This window comes from Aquila chrysaetos, chromosome 12, assembly GCF_900496995.4.
Source record: "Aquila chrysaetos chrysaetos chromosome 12, bAquChr1.4, whole genome shotgun sequence".
Classification (NCBI taxonomy): Eukaryota; Metazoa; Chordata; class Aves; order Accipitriformes; family Accipitridae; genus Aquila; species Aquila chrysaetos.
This window is the reverse complement of record NC_044015.1, coordinates 36,358,623-36,384,827: the sequence shown is the minus strand read 5'-3', so window position 1 is coordinate 36,384,827 and position 26,205 is coordinate 36,358,623. Positions and strand designations below refer to the sequence as shown.

The window sequence follows — 26,205 nt, the reverse complement described above, 5'->3', positions numbered from 1 at the left end:
CACGGGCAAAAACCAGCAAGACAGAAACTTTACCAGAGCTCTGGAAGGCAGACATACAGATTTTTTATATATATTCACAAGAGCAATTGTTTTATCTTAAAACTTTTCTAAAACAGGCAGATACTGCAGGCTTTGGCAGTAGAGATAAAATATTATGGGATCCAGCCTTACTTTGTTTTTCTCATCCAAATATACACATTGTTATAACAGAGGAATAGTTGCATCCAGAATTACTACTGCTGCTTGATGACCAAAATGCCTCATATACTGCTCTACATATGAAACTACTGCAAATACCCATCTCACCTGATCAACAACAGCTTCTTTGGGGTGGAGGAAAAGAAAAGAAGCATATACATGGTTCACTTAAAATGCAGTGACAAAAACAGCATTTGAAGGCATGTGTTCAAAACAGTCCCATATTGTTATTACAGATGGAAACAGTGAAGGAAGAGAAACAGAAGAAACAAAAGCCAGCTTTTGTGAGTTCCAGAGCAATCCCTTATGATCCTGGGTCTTGTATAAGATGATTTGGAAGCTTTGGAAAGGCATTCAGGGTCTCTCCCTGAATAAGGCACTGTAACACACTGTCTTCCGTGAGCCTGGCCCAGTGCCATGACAGTTTCTGCGTAATTCATTGCACGTTTTGCTAAGTGTTCTCTGTATGTCTATATAGATATATACACATAGACATATATGTAATTTTCCATATGCTTTCCTGCAAAACATCAGAAAAACAAAATCAGTTACATAATGGAATACAGAATTCAGAATATGCTAAACTTAGTACCTGCTGACATGTCACACGTGCCCCAAACCAAACCAGAGATGTTTTGATTCGGAAGTAATATGTACTCTAAATCTGTAGATGTAAATTATTTCTTCTCTCACAAAGTCTTCATACAGCCCAGCCAGCAAGTCTAACGTTTGACTTTCCAAGTAGCTTCTGCCCTTTTCAAGCCCCATCATCTTTTCAGCATATTAGCACCATTCCTAGCAATTCCTTGTGTCATTCCCTATGACAAAATGTTGATTAGGGACAAAACTAAACATTTTTTTTCAAGTCTTAGAGTTTATATCTCCAAAAGTAGAGAGTAGTGTCTTGAACCTCATCATCTTTGAACATAAAATGCTTAAGAGATGCATCAGGCAGATCCCTTTTCTTCTTACAGAAAAATGCATATTCTTCAAACATAATTCTCCCTTCATCTTTTCTTCTGCAGTTGAAAAAAAAAAAAGAGGTTCAACTACAGAGATTGAGTGGCTGGCCAGATTGTTTATGGAATACTGAGATCTCAATTTCAATTACCAGTCTGGAAGCAAAGTCAGCATCAATCACAACCTGTAACTGGCCAGAGGCCTTCCAGTGAATCTGGTGAAGTGAGCAATGAACCGTCACCAACTGAGCAGTAGCAAAAGCACAGGCTGTTGTGAGAACTGGCTATCCTGGACCAGGCATCAATCCAGCACTGCATGCCACCTCCCAAAGTGACCTGAAGTAGATATTCTTTCCATAAGAAATATGCCAACGATAGCATTATCTTCCCACTCTGAGTGGTCAGTGATTTAAGGACTGTTTGAGACAGAGGTTGTAATCTTAATGCCGTGTTTAACAGACACCAATGGGTCTATCTTCCTTTAATTTGTCTAATCTCTTTAATCAATTTTCACATGGTCTTCTGCATCAGTAAGCTTCACAGCTTGTTCTTTGTTTTCCTTTTGAACTAGTTGCTTAAAAATATCATAAAATACCTTTTCATTTTTTGTTACCAGAATCAGTAAATAATGACCTTCATATTTACTTACTGTGTCTGCTCTGGCTATAAGCAGATGCCACTATGAACAGCCCACTGCCTCTGATAAAACACAGATCTATACTGACCATTTCATTTTACAAAATAATGTATTTTCAACCCTTTTTGATTCTGCAATTCCCAGTCATGTTTTAGTGGAAGTCTTTGAGTCCAGGGCTCAGACACCCACTTGTTATGTTTTAATCACACTTGTAAATTGGAATTATTTATACAAGAGTCTGAGAACTAGGTCCTTGATTTAACTAAACTACAGTTGTTACCTCCCACATGATGTGATTGTGTGAGTTCACATTTTATCTCAGTTCTTCTTCCTCTTCCTCATCTTCCATTTCCTCTTCTGAGTCATCCTTATTCTTTGAACTGTTGCTGAATTCAAGGTTCCCTTCAATATCCAGTACCTGTAAGTGCTTTAGGTTTTGGAAGGTACTTTCCTTCAGTGCTCCAACTGCAATCTTATTAAACCTTTAAACAAACAAAAAGGCCTTCCTGTTATAAAAAACTCATTTTTATATCCAGCACAGAAATGAGGAGACTAGGAGGAAACCATTCCGCAGAGTTACACTAACTTACACTGACCCAAGTTACTCTAACATTACACTGACCCACAACAGCACTCTAGGAGTACTGACTCCTCTGGATGGAAAAAGGAAGGGAAAGCAGGTGCTGATTAGCAAGCAGGTAAATGCAGTGACTGAAAAATGTTTGCTGACAGCACTCTGTATCACCACAAAGGACCTTGCAGGAAAATATTGGGAAACATTAAGTATTTCCCACTGATTTCAAGTTCACTGATCAAGCTTTTGAAAAACTCCTACTTCTTTCTGCCCCAGCCCCTCTTCCCCCTTCTATAACCGTATTCTACAAGGAAAAAAAACGTAATATTGGAATTCCTCCCCCACAAATTCTTTCTCTTGGTATTCTGCTTTCTCCTTCCCAGAGAGGAAAGGCATCTGCTCCATAGCCCACATTTCAAAGTGTAACTTGATTTTTTATAAAATTCTGTGTCATCCCTTGATAGTTTAATTCTTCTCTCACAAAACTCAAAATACTGGTACAAAGTACCCCTTTAGAAACAAAGCAACATGCAATAATTTTTCATCTGTTATTTGGGTTTCCGGGAATATAAATAAACTAATCTGCAATTTAAGAACCTCTCGCATATACTGCTTAGTATGTTGCTCTCAAACATGCTTAAAATCATATTCTGTCGAATATTCCAGATGTATATTATGGTTTCACAGCATTGCAGTGATTAATAGCCTCCCATTAAGAAATACAACTTAGCTTGGGTGGAGGTGCCTCCTAAATATGTTAGCAAAACAGTTTTGCAAATTCCTTTTTTCTCTTTATATAAAAATATAGAATGTGGTATGTGGTTTCTGGTTTGCATCCAAGCATTCACTAAAATCTCATAAATGTGAGCAGCTGAATAGACAGACTGCTCTAATTTACACCAGACTTTGTAATTTTATTTGCTTGGTATGGAATCACTCATCCAAAAAGGTATGCTTCAGAACTATTCAGAACTACAGAACAGTTTAGTTGCATACAGACAAAATAAGGCCATATTTAGTCTTGTGCAGCAGGCAGCCTAGGCTTTTTGAACACATACATTGGATCAGCTTAACCAAATATTCTGTAGAGGTTCATAAATTACTTTTAAGCAATATTTTCAATAATGTTCCATCAGATTAAAATTGAATATATTACTGGGCCAGATTCTTGCTTCACTTCTGGTATAAATCTCTGCTTGAATCAGTTACATTACTGTGAATTTACATTATATGTAATAAAGGTCACTATCTGTCAACCTAGAAAAACAAAGTCCTCATCCAACTGACAGAGTAGGAAAAAAAACCAGAAAAGCTTCTAAACTTAGTTACATAACTGTCACAGTTGTAACTTGTCATCTGTTTCTGACAAAACTATCAAGTGAATGCACACAACTTCAAGATTAGTCATATGCACCTCACTAGAGGGGGATTTTGTCAAAATCCAGGGCTAACAGACACAGGCGAAGCTGTAGTTCTACAAATGGACTGTAAACTTTTAGCTCACAGCTGAATGTTGGAATATGACATAATGTTAAACATTAATTTCCCAGAATTTCTAACATGCCTAATCCATTCTAATAAGCACAGAAAAGACAAACTCTCCGAACAGAAAGAGCTTATTATGTGTATCCATGTCTCTTCTAAGCAGATGAAAATAGTTTCATCATACATTACTATAAACCAAAGTTGCTTATTTAGAACGTTAGGATTTTAAACACTTTCTAAAAAGTAAGCAGTTATAAAGTGGATGAAGAAGAAGAAATTTTGTGTGTTGAAGTGGAAACTTGACCTTACCTGAGGTAAATCCCCTTTATTTTGGGCGTGGATTCAAAAGCATTCTCTGAAACCGTTGTGATCTTGTTGTTCTGAAGGTACAGATATTCCAGAGATTCTGGCAGGTCTGATGGGATAGAAGTCAGCTGGTTGCCAGCCATGTCTAGTGACTGCAAGGAAGAGACAACAAGGGGTCAAATAAATAATTGAATTTAAATATTAGCAGCACTCCAAAAAGGTATTTGACAACAAATGAGCTTCCAAAGGCTGGCTCTATGCACACCCCCCCTTCCTTTGGAAGTTTATCCATTCTTTTTAAAATATATATACACACACATACACATAAGCCTATAAAAATACATATATATATATATATATATATGCACTTATAAAAAACTTAGTATGGTAACAGTGCAGAAGTGAGATGTTTATGCAAAGCTTATCCAGGATTTGTTGCATTTGAAAATCATCTGGAAACAGTCTTTATTTTTCAGATGGTACTTTGGTGAGTCTGCTTCAGAACCTCTCCCTTCTGGTGAGGTCAGGAAAATGACAAACACCATGTATACAGTGGACATTGCAAATTGTCAGCCATGCAGAAAGGTTCAGTTTGAGTTTACGGTGGAAAAAATGAAGTGATATTTATTACAGCGTAAACTAATTTAATCTACCTTTTAATTTGCATCAAGGTAAGTGCGGCCATGACAATTCTGCTCTCTTACATTACTATTTAGCATCATGATTTCACATGAGACACCATGATGTTTTGTTTAGGAGTTCCAGCATTTCTTTATCTCTGTCCCCAGGCTTTAGCCCATGCCTGCTTCAAGTGAATTAAAAGCAGACTGGGCTTCAGATATGCATGGGAATTCCTTGAAAGCTGCTACTGCAAACACTTCACTAGCTAAGGTTAGTGACTAGTTATAGTTACACATAAAAACATATGGAAGTATTCTAACATGGACAATGTATGAAGACATCAGGACTAAAGGCCATGATAATTTCTCAGATTAATTTTATGCAAGAAAATGGATCAATAGAAGTGTTGTTTTATCCTGTATTGTAGCATTTTCATAGCACCAAGCTGACACACTAGTTACAGATTATTCAAAGCTACACTTCTGCAAATGATTGTCATGATTTCAGTGTTTTTATTCTCCACATAACCCCAGTCTGCCAAACAATTATGTAAATGTCTAGCTTTGCAATTGCAGATAGTCTTCAGTGATTTCCATGGAAACAGTGTGGACTGAAGTATATGCTAAGTACACACATGATCAGGATCTTACGTGATGGTTATTTGTCAATTCCACTCCAGTGCACCAACTCAAACCAATTTCACAGTTAAGCCCTTAATGATAAAAAAGATTCATATGTACTATCATGGAAATAACTAACAAGTAGTAACACTGTTCCAGAAAAAAGCAACAGCCAACAATGCACCATTAGTCTAACAGAATTTTAAGAATGTGCTATTATCTTAACCTTGTTTAATATGAACAGGGTTTGCTGTGGGGTAGGTACAACTGAAGGGCCAATGTTTGATTCAGCAACACGTTACTCTGGCTTGACACTGACTACAAGGGAGTGACAGTAGAATAAAAGTAACGTGAAGTAGCTATGAATCAGGCCTGTCAAGAAGGAGAGCTTGTCATTCCAACCAACAACTAAAGCTAACAGGTCTCATGACCCATTTTTGTTTGAAAAAGAAACAACGCAAGTGACTACCTACATTTTATTAAGCTACTGCAGTGAAACAATTCCAGCATCTGTAATTCTCAACAGTGTCTTCCTTCCAGACTACTATTCATCTTAGATATATTAGCGCGCGCGCACACACACACACACACATTTATCAGCGAGGCACCAAACAAATGCAAAATGTATTATTAAAGCCATGGACCAAATCTGCAGCTGATGCAAACCAACAGCTCTACAGATGCTGTTGCTGCATTGCTGATTCACATTAACTGAAAAACAAGCTATTGTTTATTCCCAGAAACAACAGAAAGGGAAATGTTCACATAGATAAATGTTTGGATTGTCTGAAAACACACTGGGGGCCAGTGTGACATATGCTCCATGCCCCTTATCCCTGATCTGCTCTGAGACATACAAACTTTGCCTGTACAGTGACCTAACCATATGCACCCTAGATGGTTGCCATATGACATAGGTAATACCTTTTACTGCAGGAAACAGGCTGTTGCCTAAAAGGAAATGCAGACAAATCCTTCAGCCAGCGTAACAATTTTGAAAGGTCATTTGGCACAGCATAAATGTGATTGTTCCTGCCTGCCTTATGGTTTGTGTTTAACTTTCTCCAACAATTAAGCAAACGAGAAGACTGCTGATTGAATCCAGACCTCCTAGCTGCTATCCAGGTGCCTTAGCCAGCTGAGCTGCTAAATCCTACAGCTTGGCCTGTCTGACTATAAGCTGATGTGGGGGCTTTGAGAATTAAGAGTGTTTTTGTTTATGCATTCCTTCCTCCTGCTGTCTCTCTTCAGAGCTGATTTTAAATCTTTTGGGAGACAAGCTATTTAAAAGGCATAATTTCAGTTTTAATGACAGCATTCACTAATGTTTATCTGAAAATATAGGACACCGTTAGGGTTCAGAAGCAAAGATGTTTTTACATTTCCCAGTATTAGCAGTACACAGTGGACCACCACTCTGGTCAGCAGTGGCAGGTACCCACCTCTGGCACAACAGCACATCACTTCTACTCTAGAAACAGAGGGTGTAGCACTTACAATGCAAGCCCAGAACACGAGGACCAAGCACGTCTAGTATTGGTGCTATACAAATTGGCTTAGGCAGACAGACGAGGACATCAGCATTACCAAAACAATTAGAGAAGGTGATGTTTCTACCTGGAGACTGCTGAGTTCTCTCCATGCTCGTGAATAAATTGAATTTACTTTCAGTTTATTGTTGCTCAAATACAGTTCCCGCAGCTTTGTCATCCCAGACAAAGTCCCTTTTGGGATGATGCTTATCTCGTTCTCCTTCAGCTTCAGAATCTGCAAGTTCTTTGGAAAGCCGAAGGGCACCGTGTGGAGATTGTTTCCAGAAAGATCCAAGGACTTTAGTTGCCTCAGTTTACGGAAGGCCTCCCGATGGATCTGGGGACTTTTGAGCTTATTGTAGCTCAGGTTCAGCTCTTCAAGGAAGTAAGTGGTAGCAAAGTCATTCCTGTTAATCTCAGAGATCTGGTTATGAAGGATCATAAGTGTTTTCACTCGTCGGGGCAGCCCACTGGGAATTCTTTCCAGCATGTTGTTGTACAGGTGGACAGTGTGCAGCTTCTTTAAGCCCTGGAAGGCTAATGGGTGAATACCTCGGGCTTTTAATTTGTTATTGTGGAGCAGAAGGTACTCCAGGTTCTTAATTTGGGTCAAGACATCTCTGCCAATCACCTTAATTGCATTCTTCTCCAGGTGGAGGAGGACGATGTTTCGAGGTAAACCACTTGGGATTTGTGAGAGGTTATTGCTGGACAAATCCAGATATTCAAGACTAGACAATTTCCTTGGGAAAGCAGGAAAGAAAACACTCTCCATTTAGATTCTGCAAGGTGAAACAATAACCAACTTCCCCTAGGATTTTACAATCTTTGCTTTAGAGTCTTTTTACCCAGCACAGCTCGCACTACTGCCCTTCTTTGTCTCATGATATGACTGATGTGGACAGCAAAACAGGGAGCTCCCACACTGCCATTAGGGATTAGAACCAGGCATTGCCATTGCTCCCCAGCCACACTAGCAAGAGAACTTGCTAGAGTCCACAGACATCCAAACTGCCACTGGGCTGAGACCTGAGATCAGTTTTGCAGTCTGCTGTTCTCTCATTTGACACCACAGATAGCGACATATGAGCAATTTCAGTGAACAAATACCACAAGAAAGATGCTGTGGGCGCACCATTAGAACACAGAATTTAGCTCTTGCTTTCACAGAAATATAGCCTGAGCATGAGTAATTTCTGTCTCTCTGAAAGTGTATATTGAAATTGAAAAGCAGGTCTGCTTTTTAGATGACAAAATGTTACTCTTATGAAAAGTAGGAATGCTAATTCAATGTCCTAGGCTAAGGTAGTGAACTTCTCCTGACCCTCCAGCATTATGGAAGTGAGTCAGGGCTAGAGCTGCTTTGTGTAAGCTACTGAATCTGGATTCCACGGACTCAGTTGAAGCTAAAATAAATCCTCAGACCAGCCCCTTATACCAACTGGATGTGGATCAATGGTATTATATGCCAGGACTGAGGAGCCCTGTATTCCCTTGTATTTCAAGTCAGTTTCTCAGTTCAAATGAGACTTCTAATCTGCATGGCACTATGTAACCCACTGCAGATGACTAGAAAGTTTTCAGGAAATGGGAGAACTAATGCATTACAGGCATTACTTACTGGTTACTACACTGCTATTCACAACTATCCAAACATGCTCTGAATGAGCAAATATACTCTTTGGGTAAATCACTTCATTGCTGCAAGCCGTAACATTTCCCCAGCTTGGGTGCATCTCAGTAGCACTATGCTATGCTGTACAGACAGTATCATGAGAGCAAGGAGCAATATCCACCCCCTCTGCTGACTGTGACTGTAGCCACTGTACTCTGTTCATCAAAATCTTAACAGAAATTATATGTCCAACATGATCTGTGGGCAGACACAACACAGCTATGGCAAATTACTAAGGGAGGTTTCTGGGAGTGGGAAGTGGAAAAGGAAAGCACAGTTTGATACATTTTCATGTCTGGAGATCAGAAAAGTTTACAGAATTAAGTTATGGGCAGGACAGATTATGTGATCTGGATTTTCACGTAGAACAAGGGCAGCATCCAGTGAAAGCAGAGACACAAATGTTAACTTTTTGAAGTGCTAAGTTCCAGGCTAAATTTAGGACAGCCAAAGGCTATTCCTGTTGCACTGGTTTGTAGCAAAGCTTTTGCAGCCATCTGGCTATTGAGCAGCACCACTGCATCCCTGCCTACTGCAGCAATCATCTGCACTGGGGTACAGCTGTGCCAGATGAATTCACATCTGTGTATCTGTGGCTGCTTTCAGGTCACCTTCACAGAAACACAGAAGTGGCTTTAGCAAAGATGAAGGTCTGGCCTTAACTTCCAGTCAGCTGTCCCTCAAACTGGAAAGTCCCAACTAACCTCACTTTTGAGTGGTCTGGAAGAACAGAGACCAGCTTTCAAGATTGTTCTAGGTGGCCTTTTTCCAGAAGGCACTTAGTACCTGGTGTGATTGGGTCTGTGGCAATCAGGGAGTGATGCAGTCTGATGTTCAGTGTCTTTTGTATAAAAGTATTCTGCAGTATGAATTCAAACCACTCATCCAGACCTTTGCTTTTGAATGGCAGCATCTGAATCTAAGACTTTTCATAAAGACTTAGCAGAGAAATGCATAACGTCATGCAGCTTTTAATAAATGTACTTTTTAAGATGTACTTTGTTCAGTAGGTGTACTACTGTACCAGAGGAGGTAGACAGATACAGAGGTACAAACTACAGATCTCAATCTCACCAGAAAGTTTCATTGTCCATTCCTTCATTAGTCAAGTAGTTATTCTGTAAATACAGCTCCCGCAGACCTGTAAGTTCACTGAAGGCTCCTTTGGGAATCTTCTCTAGCTTGTTGTTCTAGAGTCACCAGAAGCATAAAGCACATTATTTAGCATGAAACAACATAGGACATTCAGGTTCTGCTCAACTAGCACCAGGCAATTAAACTTCAAAAGGGCTAGACATAAGATATTTCAGTGGGCATTATACTTCTGCTTAAGAAATAAATACAAATACCAGACTGAAATATTACAACCTATTTTTATTGATTCCCCATGGAATCTTTGGGCTAAGGAGTTAGAATTTTCCCCCCACCCCCTGGACAGTTTTATTTTGCATTCATAGTCCTTCCACCTTTGTGCAAATGTATAATGTAATCTAGGCAACTACCTCTGGAGTTTGCTTAAAATTTCTGGATTTTCTAAGACAGATTTCATCATAAAGAAGAATTAGGTTGGAAGCTGGGAACCAGCCATCCTTCCAGCATTAATGGCCTTCCAAAAGGTACAGTTCCTGCAGTGTAGATTCCAAAATAATTACTCCTATTGCCTTAGTGTGGCTTTGGAGTAACCAGCAGGCAGACACGAGCAAAACATAAAACTAAATTCCACTTAGAAATTCCATACAGGAACTGTAGGAATTATAAAAGGATATATAAAACACTAGGAATTATAAAAGGATATATAAAACACTGAAACTGAAATTGTTAAACTTCCCACAACCCACATATATACAATAACGTGATGGCCAGACTAGACTAGATTCATGTGCCAACTAATATAAAGTGGATGACACCACAGACAGATTTGGCTGAGTGTCTCAATGAATAGTGAAAGAAAAAAAAAAGATCTGTCACATCTAAAGTACACCTTTTGGACACTTTTGGTCTACTACTGGCTGTCTCTTATTTCTCATTGTCCTGTTTTTTTCCCAGTCAAAACATCAAGGTAAATGTTACTACTGACAGGCAGTGTACTTGAAAACAAAATGCTCATTTCTCTCTACAGCTCCTCTGCCCTTAACACAACTGGTGACAGCAGGGAAGGATATGAGTTCAAAGTGTAGTCCTCAAAGTCTGAGACCCCTTTAGGAGATAGGATTACCTATAAATGGCAATAAAATGCAGGGGACTAGTAACTTCACACTTTGCACAAAAATTCCAGCAATTTAAAGGATGAGGCTGTTTGCCTTTTCTTCAAGCTGGAGAAGCCTGTTTTCTAGAAGACTTTAATGGGAAATACAAGTGAAACCTTCAAGGGAAAAGAAAGCTGGGAGGCAACACAGAACTGCCTAAGTCCAGGGGCTGATAACAGACTCCAGTCTACACATGTCCAAGGAGCTGTCAACACTAGGAGCAAGCGGAACCAGGACTCCCCACCACTGCAGCTCTCCCATTGTTAACAAGGCTGAGATCTCTAGCACAGACATGATGAAGTGCTTTTATCGAAATCAGATGACACAGAATTAAAAATATTGGAGACTAGTTAATACCACAACTTCTGCTATTGCACTATTGCTGGAGAAGTTGTAGCAGTAAAGAATCACTGATCCAAACTTTCTCTGTGTTGTCTGAATTGCCAGTTCAGTAGCAAACAAAAATCACTGATGCTAGAAAACAGTAGTCTATGTGAAACGAGTTAGTGAGCAAAGCCAGTATGTAGTGGGTAAGCAGCTGCCAGGGAAAACAGCATCGTCAGTGGCAAACTTAATTGGGAGGCCAATGACTGGATGGCCATGGAGAATGATCTCCCTTCTTGTACTAATATGTATTAATATCATTATATGCAGGGAAGAGACCAACAATGCTACCACACAGGCGTTTGCAATACATTCCCCTGAAACACAGAAAAGCAGTTTTGTCCCCTGTGAGCATTTTGGTGTTTTGCAAAAACACACTGTTACTTATGAAAAAAAGTAAGGACATGGGAGACAGCTACTGTTGAGGATATAGCAGACGAGACTTACAATGGGCCTGGGAATGTTTCCAAGTGCACTGAAATGGCTTGGCTGTGTGGTTTGAATTCCACACACACACAGTACTTTGTCACAATCGTAAAGGAATACAAAACCTTGCTGTTATTACCTTTAAGTGTAATTTATATAGTGCTGGAGGGAGATTCTTTGGAACATACTTCAAGAAATTGCTGGACATAATGAGTATCTCCACATTATCAGAGCCATTGAACATATTATCAGGTAACCCAGCATCTGAAAGTTTGTTGTTATGAAGATACACAGATCTGTTGGAAGGAGAAAAAAGATGAAGTCAAACAGAGAGTGAGATCTGGGTCTTCCTGTTTACCAAGAGAAACCTGTTCAAAAACTATATTTCAATATTTTCTTCTTTCCTTGAGATAATTAGATTTGTTTTTAAAATGTGCCCTTTAATTTAGCAAGGGATATAGATGCAAAACAAAATGGTTGGTCCAAATACTCTCTGAAATTTAGGTCTATTCAAAATCCAAACCTGCATGTGACTATAAATTTCACAGGTAGCCTTATCTTCTTCCCAAGAAACTAAGTGCAAGTCTGGGATTGTGCAGCGCTTTGAAACAAAGAATGTCAGTGTGGTGGCCTCACTGGAGAGGGTTAAAACTCATATCTGATTAATAGATATGCCCCCAATTTTAACTTCTATTTGGAATCAAATCTGGGCTTCTTGGGCTTGCAAAATCAACCTCTTAAGAAAGGGGCATCTCTCACCCCTCCATTCTCTCTGTTCCCATGAAGGCTGGTGATACCCCAGGAAACAGTTTCTCTCCTACTCCTAGAACTCAGAAAGGCGTAGAGTAATGACAGGAAGACAGCAGATTTACTCAGTCTGGAAGAATTTTGTTTTCTAATGAACCTTTGGGATAGGGAGAAAGAAGGTTTCTTATTTTCCCTTTGCCCTTCTTAATTTTCAACTTTAATATTCACAGAAGAGTTTCTCCAATCAGATTCTTAAAAATGGATTCATTCTTTCTTACACGGGTTTTAATTCTGTATAAAACAATGGACCCTTATGAAGTTATTCCTCTTTTTCATTGGCTTAATTGCTAAATGAATTAATTTGACTTCTTTTTAACAAAAGAAATTATAGGATTTTACTGACTTTGATTACCTCTTCCTTTCCTGTGTTTACCCCAAGATGCAGCAGGCAGCTAAAATTGTAGAGACAGGTTAAAACTGCAAAAAGGCACAGTGTCAAAGTGTGCTCTTTTAACTTGTTCATGGATTCTCTACCAGTTGCAGAGGACTTGGCAACATCTTTCTGGAAGGAAGGAAAGGCTCAGTATGGAAACACAGTCATGTGATCACACACTCCAGGGAGTTCAGAGCCACACTGAAAATATTGTTCACCCTGCATGGTCAGCTGTACTTTTAACTCACAAATATTTGCCTTTCTGAAAACCTTGCTTTCCAAATAATCAGTCTGAGACTGTGAACTCTGCTGGGGGCAAATAAACCAACTGAAACAACTGTGTTAGGATTTTATATCAGCAATCTTGGAAATCAATGAGTTACTATTCTGATTAAAATTAGTGTTGGTATAGGAGAGTGCAAAAATCACTTCAGAAGAGTGCAAGCATTTTAATATAAAAACACAGCAGCTTCTGCAACTCAGATTAAGGAAGAACACATGTATAAATCTATCTTCTTTCATGATGAGATATTGCCACAAATCAGTGAGTGTCTCAGCCTTTTCAGCTACCAAGAGCCTACGAGACTAAAGGCCTAGTAAGTACAGAGTAGCTTCAGCTCTCAACTAATTCAGTGGGAATGAGGAGTTCTTCAGTTCATCACAAGACTGGGCTGTAGGAGCTACACTGCGTCAGCTATTATTAACTGCTTCCAAACTTGGGATTTGTAAATTGCTACCAATAGAGTCTGAGATGTCTTTGCAGGATTTAGATGCTGCGGTGTCTATATAGATTACTCAAAATGCCTTTGGAAAAGACTGTATCTCACAGGAGGTGGTCTATGTGCATCTGCGTTTGAGATGGGCCAATGTGCTGCACTGGATCCAGCTGAGAAAACCACAACCTGAAACTAGCAGAGACCTTTGAAACCAGACCTGAGGGTATGAACCACTTCTGAAGGTGCTAAAGTGCTTAGCTGTAATATAGTTGAGTTACACGCAACTGCACTGAGTACTGTACTGTCAACCTGATTCCATTTTTTTAAATGAATGGACTATAATAAAACTAGGGATTTCTAAACAGTTAATCTCCATTTTGAGAAACCAAACCTGTTCCTTTCAACTCATAACTGATACACGAATAAAATGGAGACAATTTAATTTTTATCTATGCAAAAGTGTCTGGCAGCTAGTAAAAGCCCTTGGAATGTGTTTGTCTGAGAGATTATTTAATCTTTCATGCTGAGAATAACAAACAGTCAGTTTCTTTCCAAAAAACATAAGTAGGCAATAACATGTTTTAGCCAGATAGTTTCTTATCACCCACCAACTGGATCCAAGCAGTGGCAGAACACTATTATTGTTTTACTTCCCGATCCCTTACCTCAAGTTTGGTTTCTGTCCAAATGTGAGCCCATATATCTTAGTGAGATAATTGGCTGCAAAATCTGCACTGATCAAAGTATTTGGTAGGAATTTCGGAGCCACTGTTAGCTGTAAAAGAAATATACAGGGGAATTCCAACTAAATGCAACAAATGTTTTAACCAAGTATTAGACTAGCAACAAAATACTTCCAAATTTATTTTCTCTAAACAGGCAAAAATAAATTAAACTGAATGCAGATTGTATGAACGAAAACAAATTGTCCTCACTCACTAATCTCTCCAGGAAGGAGACAGACTTTTGCTCCAAGATATATGAATGTTTGTTTTGGTTGGAAGAGTCCTGTCTCTTTTTGGTGGAAGAAATCAGGAAATTGTTATTCAGAGAGCAAACACTTTGCTTATTATTGTTCCTAGTTCCTTAGTCTGCTGTGCCAAAAAAATCCAACCCACCTCACAGTGGCCTACTACTTACTCTTATGAAAGTATATTGTGGGGGGGAAGCGTCACTTCATATGTCTGTTCCAACATTCCATCCATGTACAATGATCTTATCAATGGAGGGTTCAGGTTCCCAAAGGACAGGGATGCTTCTGAGCCAAATGATGGAATATCAAAGGGGACTTCAAAGCAAAGACCTACTGTACAGGGATACTTTGTTCATGAAACAAGTGATGTATCAGAAACAAAATACAGAAAGGTCCTGTCTCCAAAACTTTATAGGTGATGAGAGGTATAGAATTTGATGTGTTTGCTCTTAGTCTGTTGCTATTTTTATCAGTTAATTTAAAAAATAATGCTTGTAACATCTGCATGTGGACAAAAATTGGTGGAGTGAAAACTAATGATCAAAACCGCTCAGTTTTACAGAGCATCCAGATAATACAATAGCTAGGTTCACTGAGTGACTGGTAATAGCAAAGTCGTTCACCTAGAAACTGACAATACAGGTTACAATACAGGCTGGAGGACAGTTTTCTGGAAAGCGTAAACCCAGAAGATTTATGCATCAAGATTAAGCCCTTGGAAAACAACTTATTAACAGAATGCTGTAATAGATACGACCCTTGAGTACAGAAGCAGATTACTGAATTGCAGTAGGCAGGTGCAATCACCATGGTTACAGATGTTAACTATAGTACTAATGAGACCACTCTTATGATATGTTATGTGCACTCTGAAGAGCTCTGGAGAGAACATCTTTTCTAGGGAGATACTGAATTCTTTGTCATCTAAAGCTTTGAGAACAGGAAAAAGGAAAGCCAGGAAAGTCTGGGCCTAATACAGTCCTGTTTTTTAAAAGATGAAAGTACGTTATTTACTGTTTTTCATTTTCACCTGTGCCAAAACCTCCATCCTTAAGCTGTCTTAAATGTTTAATGGTCACAAACACAAAAAAAATCTTTTCCCACAAATCACGCTCCTATCAGTATTTCCAGATAGTACATAAGCAGTGGAAATAGGCATTCTACATACTACTACAGTTGCCACAGTACTGCTCTTGGCTTTACCGGTAATCTCTCACCTCCTGATCTGGGAGATATGATTTCAGGGAAGTGGATAAAGGCACTCGTCTCTGACTAGGAAGGTCTGACAGTGCCTCAGAAAGAAAGAAGTTTCGACTGTGACATAATATTGAGAATTCAGACACAGGAAACAGACTTAATCACTTTCATACACAGTGGCACATTAAAGCTTTTCTCTTGAAACACCGTCTATTAGGTCATAACTTTTATACAAAACAAAGGGCATGGCTCAGATATGTGAAATGAGACATCAGAACCACAAAAAAGAGGAAGGAGAAAGAGAAGTTTCATCCAAAAAGAGTTTTCACTTGCTCAGGACTTTGCTTTGGCATTTCAGCACTTAGTCATGAGACTCATGTCTTCACTAGTTGACTGCTTGAAGGATTAGTGCTGGATTGTTGTAACTGTTAGCAAAAATAAAGTTGACTGAGTAGCTTTGTCTAGTATATTGCCTAGTAAGTAGCAATCTGCATTTCTCCAGCTGCAATTTTCTTGCAGCTTTACTGCTGCATCTTCCTTTCCATATGGCAGACAGTGTTTCTCCACTGTTAACTAATGAGTTAACCAATGAACTCGGATTATACAAAAGTTATTACCAGTTTTGGAACAAGTTTTCTTGCTTATAACAAGCTTTGATATAAACAGAAGTACTGGATCCAGGTGAATCCCATATCACTTGGGGGATACAGGGAAATGTAAAACCTTCTGTCACCAAAATCACCAGCTTAAAGTAAATAATAATGATAGCTCAGGACCTGGTCTACAGTTTGGTGGAAGAGATTTCTGTTATTAACAAGGCTTACTGTGGATACTATGTGATCGATACAAATTATGAGACTGGGGTGAAAAATTAAAAAGGACAATACAGCATCCATTCTTTACTTGAAGTACTTGTTACTCATAAGCCACAGAAGGCTTTTAGTCTACTATGATATTTCTTTTCTCCGACCAACTATGAAAGATAATTTAGCTACATCTGATGAGATCACAATTGAAGATAAAGCAGCATTAAGATAATCCATAAAACAAGGAGCAAACTACCAGCAAATCCCTGCTCTCCTCCAGACACCACAGTTACTTGATCTGCAGTGTTTCCTGCTGCAGAGTGGATGCAGTTTGAAGCCAATCTGGTTTGTCCTGGCTTGTGATTTATAAAGAAATGTGTTATTTTTGTGGGTCCACAACTTCTCAGTATAACTAGTTCTGACATTCGCTGATGTTTGCATTTTCTTTTGGGATCCTTTTCTCTCTGCACTAAAGCCAGAAAAACCAAACACTTTGTTTTGTCACACAGGGAAAATTGGAGTGCAAAGTTCTGGAATATTAGTCACAGTCTGGCTTGTTCCTTTTTATGGAGTTATTAACTGCCAAGATTGTTATATGGAAATGGTGCTTGAAAGGGAGAAAAGAACACAATGTTACTGTACTAAGGAATGGGTTCTATTCTCAATCACTCCATACAGAAATCTATGGAGTGATTCTGGATATGTCTTGGCCTGACTGAAACCTGAATGTGGCCACATGTATATAAACAAAACATCAAAAGGTCACAGATTTTAAGAGGATAATAAAATATATATACAGACATGCATATAAAGAGAGAGAGAGACAGAGGGGGGGATGGAAGGGCAGGGTTATTGTAGACAAAGGAAGCTCTGCCTGATGTTTTAACTTATATTTTTCTGCGGCATCCCAGTTTCTTCTGTAGCAAATATTTGTGGATGATCACTGGGGATAAAGAAAGCCATAGTGGAAACCACCCAGGTGTAAGGGTATGCAAGAAGTTATTTCATTTCCTAGCCTTGGCAGGAAAGATGTGCTTCTGTCATGACATCCAACTCGGGTCATTAATAGGAAAGCACCTAGGACCTTCTTCATTAAAAAAGAAATTCAACTTCTGCCACTGCAGCTAAAAGAATAAATTCATAACTTGCACAGCTTCACTGTGTGTGGGTATCCTCGCCCCTCATCAAACCTAGTAAGAATGGGAGTCAGGGAAAACTGGATAGCGTTTTACAGATCTTGATGGCTCAAACACAGGTATTGGGATGTGTTTGTTCTCAAATTTTTCAACCAGCCTCATCCGATGAGATATGCAGCATTTCACATCATTACCCCACAGCTTATTTGCATACAGGCAGCTACCAAATCTGCATGCAGCTGATCCAAAGCCTGCTGAAGACAGTGGTAATTTATAAATGCAGGGGCTCTCTGTACCTCCCTACACACACAAGGGAAACCTTTCACCAGTTGCACAAATAAATAAGTGTTCAAAATATACCGGCAAGTGTACCCTCTAACTTTTTAGCACACTAACTGATTGTCTTGACCTTATATGAACCTACATTAGAATATCACTTTAGCACAATCTTACTTACATAGGATATGTATTGTAAAAGAATTGAAGACTTGCTTGTTTAACTTTCAGAACTTGATTAGAAAAGACCTCCGAGAGCCTTGTGAGACTCTTACCTTATTGTTTGCCAGGTACAGGTAATTCAGGTTCTCCAGATGCTCAAATGCTTCCTCTGGCAACCCTTAAAAACAGGAATAACTCATCAGTGACATTGGCACCTTATTGCCTCTGAGTGAAAATACCAGAGGGTAGCTTTCTCCCTCCGGTAATATCTTTAACGTGAGATTTAAATGTTTTTCATTGCCACTCAAACAATCTGACTCAGATCTATTGTTGTCTTTATTTTATTTTTTTTAATTAAAAAAGCCAACCACAGACTGTTAAGAGCAATGGAAGACCATTAAAAATCCAAAGCATGCAAGGCTTGTGACCAACCCCACTGGCAAGGGTCAGGTACAGAGCTGTGTAGACTTGCTGTACAGCTGATTATTGGTGCTCGCAGCAACCACACTATCTGAGAAGTTTCTTTTGTCATTTGCTCATGAATCTGCAAATTATTTTTCTTGGAAGGACATAATCTGACGTTGTTTAATGATCACATCAATCTGATCTATGACCATGATGTTGCCAAAATAACACCAGCATCTGCATGTCATAACCCTTCTCTTGTTCTGCTCCCCCAGAATCCAGGCAGCCACACAGTAACCAGCTCAGAGAGCTGATCCAACTCGGAGCTTACCCTCCCCCAATACTTATTAATTTGCAGCTGAATCACTCCACATCCAGCTGATCACACAAGCACAATTGCTGTCACAATGGAAAGGCTGCAAATAACATTTTCACCTGGCACTTAGATAACTATAAGTCAAAGGTGAAGCTATTTCCCATGTCAAAACATATTGGAAACTCAGAGCTGCAGTGAAGCTTGTGAAAGAAACATCAAGCCCCAAAGGTAATAATGTCAAAGTCCGAATCTGTTAAGCGCAGCCTTCCTTGTGCTATGTAAGAGTGCTATGTTTTGGGTTCCATGCATAATGCCCACATTCTCAGTGAAGGCTGTTCTCCATCATTGGAATAAGGATAGCAACAGCATTCAGAGCAACTGGGTGACACACAAGTTAACAACAATTCTATCTTTTGTATCGCATATCCTCCTCACTTACTATTTACTCCCATTCCTCTGTTTCTTTTGCTTTCCTTGCTTACCCCTTGTGAAGTTTCCCTAATAAGCATATGACTTAGCAAGCAAAACCTGCCTACAAAAATCAAAATGGTTTTAGAAGAAGGGTAGAAGTTCCCTTATTTGCAATATATATTACTTGTATTCATACCAAATTTGACAAGGACTGAACTGGACTAAACTGACTGACTGACTAGGCTGAACTAAACAAGTGGATTAAGAAACAAGGTCAGTCAGAAGGAAATCATTCAGCATGTAGACATTTCTGGTTCTCAAGTGCATTGCATTGATGTGCCTGTGGGACCGGAGGGAGTTTCCTGGATGAGAAGATCTCGAGCCACAGTACACAGTGCTGCTGCCAGGTCTCCTCCACTGGTTCAGTAACGCTGCATTCTTATACACTGAGTATTATGTTTCGGATGATAAAGTGCCTCCATGATCTGTGTGACGGCCAAAGGAGTGAGGCTTATAGCTAACCACTCCAACCAAGTCAATCCATCACTCTGTGGCTTTCCTTATCAGCTGTCACTGTCCTCATTGCTCAAGCTGGTGTTGTGGAGGCACAGGCTCTGTCCACTTCACAGCTCTGCTGGCTTACCTTTTGAAGTTAGCCTGTTATTTTGCAAATTGAGAGTTTCCAGTCTGTAAAGACGAGCAAGCTCTTCTGGAAAGATTTCTTCTATCTGGTTATTCTAAAAAAATGGAGAGTATTAATCATCAGCAAAGCTATCCAAGAAGGATCCCAATAAACCCAGACTGGGAACTCCAATAAAATTTGGAAATGAACCCACCACGTCAAATCATTGTCAAGACTTCTCTCCGAAATAAGCCAAGCTCAGATCTCAAAACCAAGACATTCAAACCCAGCAGCATTTGAAGGCCTGAACCAAGTTTCGTAGCTTGTGCTCATCTCCAGAAATATCCGGCTTATGAACCAGTAGCACACAAAGAGTGTGATTATGCCTGGCAAGGCCTATAATCCATCTGCCACAGCCAAACCTCGTAGCTGCAGCAAAGCATTTGCTACAAGGTTGGCACTGTGGATTTCCAAGTTTATTACTTCTGTTATTTACATGTTGTTTTAAAAACAACTCGTCACGGGCAGGGAGAGTCAAACTGGGCTCATTTTCTCTGGTTCTGCTGTCAGGGGTGACTGCCATCAGATATTCATTAACATGCTGACTAACATTTTGACCATTAATGAGTGATTCTAGTGTTTTAGCACCTAGGGGACCAGTCAAGGACCCACTGTGCTGGAAGCCAGGCCAATACATAGAAAGTGACAGCTGCTGCTCCAAAAAGCTTCTTTGCTTTTAGCAGTAGAGGCTGGAGCCACGGTGAGCTCACGCCTGAGACAGATCTGCTGAGGAAGATGCCAGCTTACACTACAGTTTTTCTAAATACGCTGCACTTGGATGGAAAGCTCTGAACAAAACCTGCATTTCATCCATTGAACAGAATTGGCAAATAGTAGCAGTAAACAAAAAGCAGTTGGTTAAGGGCCAAAGAGGCGTTGAAAAGCCTGGAACTACTGCCACCGCTCAGAGGAGGGACGGCCACGCTGCTGCCACGCTCCAGCCCTGCCCACGTCCTCAGGTGTCAGAGCACAGGCAGGGAAAGGACGCCTGCCCAAACGCTGGTCATAGGGATCCATTACCTAACAGCAGAGCATGGACACCTGCGGACAGTCCAGGACGGGGTGCTGCTTCTACCTGAAGCGTGAATCTCATAACCTCACATGCCTTTATCCTGACAAGACGTGATGTCTCTGCAGCAGACCATTTGCCGCAGCCATGACGTTAGCCTCCTGGCTGCAGGCAGCCCAGGCAACGCCTGTCACGGTGACGGATGGCTTTGGCCATGTTACGCCTGCTCCTCGCTGAGCCCGTGTGCTGCAGGGAGAGGTGGGACACTGGGGGACACTGTTTGGGTCTGTGTCTGGCGCACTGCGTTTACAACGCTTTAACTAACATGTAGTGCTGCCAGAAAAATTCTCATTAATGAAGTAACCTGGCCCGTCCTGTTCAAAGACACCTCAGAATGAAAGGCCTTCACCAGAAAGAGTCATTATTAGCTCGGACAAAAATTCTCCTCTTGGGGCTGGGAGAGAGCGAGGAGAGGAACTCCCCACCTTTTCCCCTCCTTGGATCTGTGAGGAGAAAATTCCTGCCCACCCCCAGGAGCGTCATTCTCCTCTCGGGGCTGGGAGAGAGCGAGGAGAGGAACTCCCCACCTTCCTCCCTCCCCGGATCTGTGAGGAGACGATTCCCGCCCACCCCCAGGAGCGACCGTCGAGCGCAGGCGCCGGGCCTGCTGCCCCTCCCGCTTCCGGCGCGGGAAGGAGCCGGCTGCCGGCGGAGGCAGGGACGCGGGCGGCCGCGGCCCGGGGACTCGCCCGCGGCCGTGTCTCGGCTCCCTTACCTGCAGGGAGAGGTGGTTGGTCCGCTCCGGCAGCAGGAGCGGGAACTCCTTCAGGTCGATGCCGCCGCAGTCCACGACGCCCTCCTGGGTGCAGCCGCAGTCGCGGGGACAGGCGGGGACCGGGCCGGGCGGCCTCCGCCGCTCCGGGGAGCGCTCGGGGAAGTCGTTGTCGGCGACCGGCGGCGGGCGGGCGGCGGCGCAGCCCAGCGCCAGGAGCCCCAGCGTCAGCAGCGCCCGGCCGCCGGCCGGCATCGCCCCTGAAAGCTCGAGCCGCGTCTCAGGCCCTCCTCGCGCACACACACACCCGTGCCCCCCCCGCCGCAGCTCCCGCCCGGGGGCCGCGGAGCCTGAGGCGCCGGCCCCGCCGCCGCCCTGGGTCCCCCCCGCTTTCCCTGGGTGCTTTTCACCTCCTTTCAAGGCGGTTTGGGGAGCGGGGTGAGGCCGAGGAGCGCTGCCCGGCCCCGGGCAGCCAGCCTGGCGCTGACGCGCCCGCGGGACCCCGGCTACGGCCTGGCAGCACCCCCACACCGTCCCCGACACCTCCAGTTATTTCTTGCTTCTTTTAAATATTGAGAAACGCCAGATGATCCCGGAGATTTATAGAGGAGGTTTTGCAATGTGATTTCTGTGTAACTGTTGGTCGTACTGTTTCCTCGCAGCTTTGCATAGGGAAGAAACTGGTTAAGGCAAACAAGGTGCGCTGGAAAAGAGTGACTCAGGCTCTCGGGATGCTTTCTCGGAGGGGCTGCTTCACATGCATCGAACAATAACAAAATCTCACGGCTACCGAAAACAAAACGGGCTTCCTATTGATTTTGGACAGTGCTGATCTGAACCTTAGAGGCCTGGCTAACATTCAGCTTTTATCTTTCCGGCAGCAGGTTAAAATAATTCAAACAGAAGTTGAATATCTACTGGACCGGCCAGCTGGCCCTAATCCAGCTCCTTCGGTCTCATCTGTTGCCCTTCTCAGATTTCATACATAATCACTTGCAGTAAGGGCTGGTAATGGCTTGTCTTTTATCCTTTGGGCTATTCCTCACAGAAGTATTCGACAGTGATGAGAAACTGTTATTTAGGCTGATCTTTTCAGGTGAAAAAGCACAATGGACTCATGACCTTAATATGAAATAAGTACTCTGTTCACCTCTGCCAGCCCAGGTTCCTTCTCTGCGTTGGAAACAATGTCTCCAGAGCCAGACTGGCAGCCCTCAGAACTGGCACATCTCCATTTACATTCACGGGGCTTTGCTGCTTTGCACCAGCTGAAACTTTCTCTGAGGCTTTCATAGACTTTGGGTGCTTGGGAAGCATTGGAGAGATCCTGCTCTCAGTCACAGTCATGAAAATCTTAAATAATTTCTTTAAACACTGACTTACACTTGAAGAAATGGGAGAAGGTGGGACTACAGGACAGAGCATCCCGAGACATGGATGGTTTTGCTTTGGTCTTGATCTTTGCTACCTACCAACACGCTGGGTGATTTTAAGCTTTGAACATTGTTTGCTTGATCCCTCTTCCCCTTGCTGCACTATTTTCACAGCTTCCATATCTGTCAGAGCTGAATATAATGAAATTAATCTCCTTTATAAAACATTCCAGAGATCAGATGGTGTTCCTTATATGGCAGCTAGATATTAATAGTGAGATCAAAATTGGCCATATGAGTATGCCAACAGTGGATTACTAAAATCCTTAGTATTTGGTGACCTAATCTCAGAAAATATTTCAGAAACCTTAGAGAAAATAATCTCAGAAAGTATGATATATCAGATCTCTAACAAAGTATCCTTCTTATATATCAGCTTATCCTTACAGATACTTACAAAAGAAACTGAAGAAAAAAATCCTTTTTATAATGCAGGTCACAACCAGCCCTGCTGTAACAATACCAACACTGTTCCCATAGCACACAGTTACATCATGGTTGGTATTGGGCTCTATAGATTTGCACATATACAGCTGAAAAGATGTTAAAAAATTAACATGAAATATTGTATCTATTGCACACTAGAATTTCTGAGGCAATCTCACCCCATTGTCATCAATATGCATGTTTCTGCTACAATGCATTTGAAGTGAATGCTGCTCTGGTGCCACAGGGAGACACTTTGGGTACAGAAACATCTGCTTGCATCTGGAGTGCAGGCAGTAAAACCAGGCAAGATTTTTATTTTCTTTTAGTTCAAAGTCTGAAGTAACTCACTCCATTTCAACTCATTCCCATGGGCCTGATCCAAAGCCTTATTAAGAAACCTTACTAAAGGAGTAGCTCAAAACTCACTAGAAAGAGTCAGTCCTCCTCCCTTGCTGTCAGTGGGCTTTGGATCAGGTCCTTCCACCCAAAGACTGAAGTTACACTGAAACCAGCTCAGGGTTTTCTGTGGTTGCATCTTTCTGAGTCCAGACAGAACCACTACTGATTTCTGCACTTTGCTGCCACACAGCACCAGAGGCAGAATGCTACAAAAGGCACAGTCTCAAGAAGTAAGCTGAAGTTTCAGGAGTTACTGTATGCTTCTCAGTGATTACAGTTACCTCAATAAACAACAGAATCATGCTCAAAATGTCTCATCTCTGTATCTATTATTCTCCACACACATTCTCACTGGACACAAACACACAGGTGGAAAAACATCCTCTCCTTCAATATCAACAGGTTAACTGAATTTGCTACTTACATTGAATATCCTTTCTAAAAGCTGCAGCTGAAAGGCAGGCTGCTGGATGTTGTCTGAGAATCCAGCTTTTAAAAAAAATAAAGTGCTAAAAAACTCACCTTTGCTGTCAGAAATCAGATGAATGGAGAAGAACATTTCTCTTGCCCCCACAGGCTCCCTCGGCTCATGCCATGTCAGTTACACGCGCTGAGCTCAGAGCGAGTCTCCCCTTTCCAAGCCAGATCCTTTCCAGATGTGAGCAGCAGAATTAGAGAGAGTAATAGGCAACCTTCTACCAACGAGAGTTTCCTGCACTTCCCAACGAAATCAGAGAGGAATTTTCCAAAGTCACCATATGGGAAAATGTGAGTAGGAAAGAGGAAGCAGCTATAGTCTGAATATAAAGACTTGGGGAAGAAACAATCTGCCATTGCTTTTTGTCAACACAGTTTGCAAGATCCATGAGAGATGCCAAAAGAAAGCATGCTGGAATTGACAGAAGAAAAGCAGAGACGGTGCGTGCTTTAGCATTTCACTGCAGGATACCGGAGCTGCACTATCTGTTACGAGATCTTTAATTTTAGCGGCATTCAACACAAAATCTGAATTCCAGGTGGGAATGTCCTCCCATTCCCTGGGGGTCTTGTTCAAATTACCCACAAACAGACAGATCAGCAGTTTTTCCTGCATTTCATCTCCCACTCCTTTAACTCCCCTTGGTTTTCAACCCATCAACTGATATTCAGGGACCAGGGATAGATAAACTGAAACTACAAATGTCTTAGAGGCAAAGTCCCCAGATTTGATATAACACCCCATCTACCCAATCTCTTTTTTTTATCTTCTAAGCCCAATATTACAGCACTAAACATGAAAACAACCCTCCACCACACATACACACACACTCTCCACCCCCCACCCCCCCAGGTCATGTTTAACCCAGAAGCCTCACATTTCAAAAAGAGAGGAACATACTGTTTATAACATAGTATGCTCTAAGTGCAGCAATACTTCCAAGAAAGCAACACAGCTTTTTGTCACTGACAGCAGAGTTACTGTTTTAAATATAAAGCCACCTGCTTTGTGAATGTTCCGCAGCGCTCCGTACAGTACCTCCACAAAACCTGCAGAGGATCTGTCCTCACCAAGAACACGACCTTCTTGCTGAATTCCAAAAAAGGGACACTGATTCTTTCCTCTCGACTCCAGCTGAACTAAAGTCTAAAGCAATTAAGTTATTTCCTCCCTCTCTTCTTCCAGGCTCATATCAACTGGAACTGATCCCCCTCTGTGCCACGTGTAAGTTTCAAAAGTTAGTGTGGGAAGTGTGTTTTTACTAAACCAAAATAAAAACAAAACAAAGCTGGCTGCTTTTTCTTAGTGATTCAGAGATCCATGATGCATTTGCCTTCTACACTTTCTATGTTACAGTACTCTGAGTTCATACAACAAAATTTACATAGTGTTTTCAAGGAGGAGAAAAGAAGTGTGCTTATGTTGGGGGACCACCCCATCTTACCCCATTCTGCAGAGAGACAGAAGAGTGAGGTGATTACCTGGCTCACTATTGATGCCAGAGCAGCCCACAAGGGAGAGAAGAGAGCAGGATTCAACCTTCCCCAGGAGTGCATTTTTATCTGTGTTTTTGTTGTATAAGTACAGTACTTAGCTGTCATGTAGCTTCTAGAGGTACTATGGGACATTATAAAAAGAGAGGCATTATGCCTCCTTTAGTGGGGAAAGAGAGGCACACAAGCGTCATAGCCAACCCAGGATTGTCCAGCAGGACAGAGCCAGTACTAGAAACCAGATATCCCACGTGCAAAGATAACACTTA

The 26,205-nt window shown here is 41.5% G+C and overlaps 1 protein-coding gene across 7 annotated transcripts; it reads right to left on the bottom strand.

Annotated features, from left to right (window-relative positions):
- Window positions 1-41: 41 nt before the first annotated feature.
- On the bottom strand, window positions 42-25,746 carry PODN (podocan). 7 transcript variants are annotated; one of them, XM_030032912.2, is made up of 12 exons: window positions 25,445-25,741; window positions 24,488-24,854; window positions 21,708-21,964; window positions 19,885-19,978; window positions 18,223-18,287; window positions 14,225-14,334; window positions 11,803-11,959; window positions 9,682-9,797; window positions 7,018-7,675; window positions 4,163-4,311; window positions 2,075-2,276; window positions 42-718 (listed from the first exon to the last, which is right to left on the bottom strand). In XM_030032912.2, exons 2-11 carry the CDS (start codon window positions 24,522-24,524, stop codon window positions 2,108-2,110), a joined length of 1,812 nt encoding a protein of 603 aa, XP_029888772.1. In that variant the 5' UTR covers window positions 24,525-24,854; window positions 25,445-25,741; the 3' UTR covers window positions 42-718; window positions 2,075-2,107. The 7 variants fall into 7 exon arrangements, 6 of the variants coding, with proteins under 6 accessions (XP_029888772.1, XP_029888773.1, XP_029888774.1 ...); XM_030032913.2 differs by having other exon boundaries at window positions 24,488-24,613; XM_030032914.2 differs by having other exon boundaries at window positions 24,488-24,613; window positions 25,482-25,741.
- Window positions 25,747-26,205: the final 459 nt, after the last annotated feature.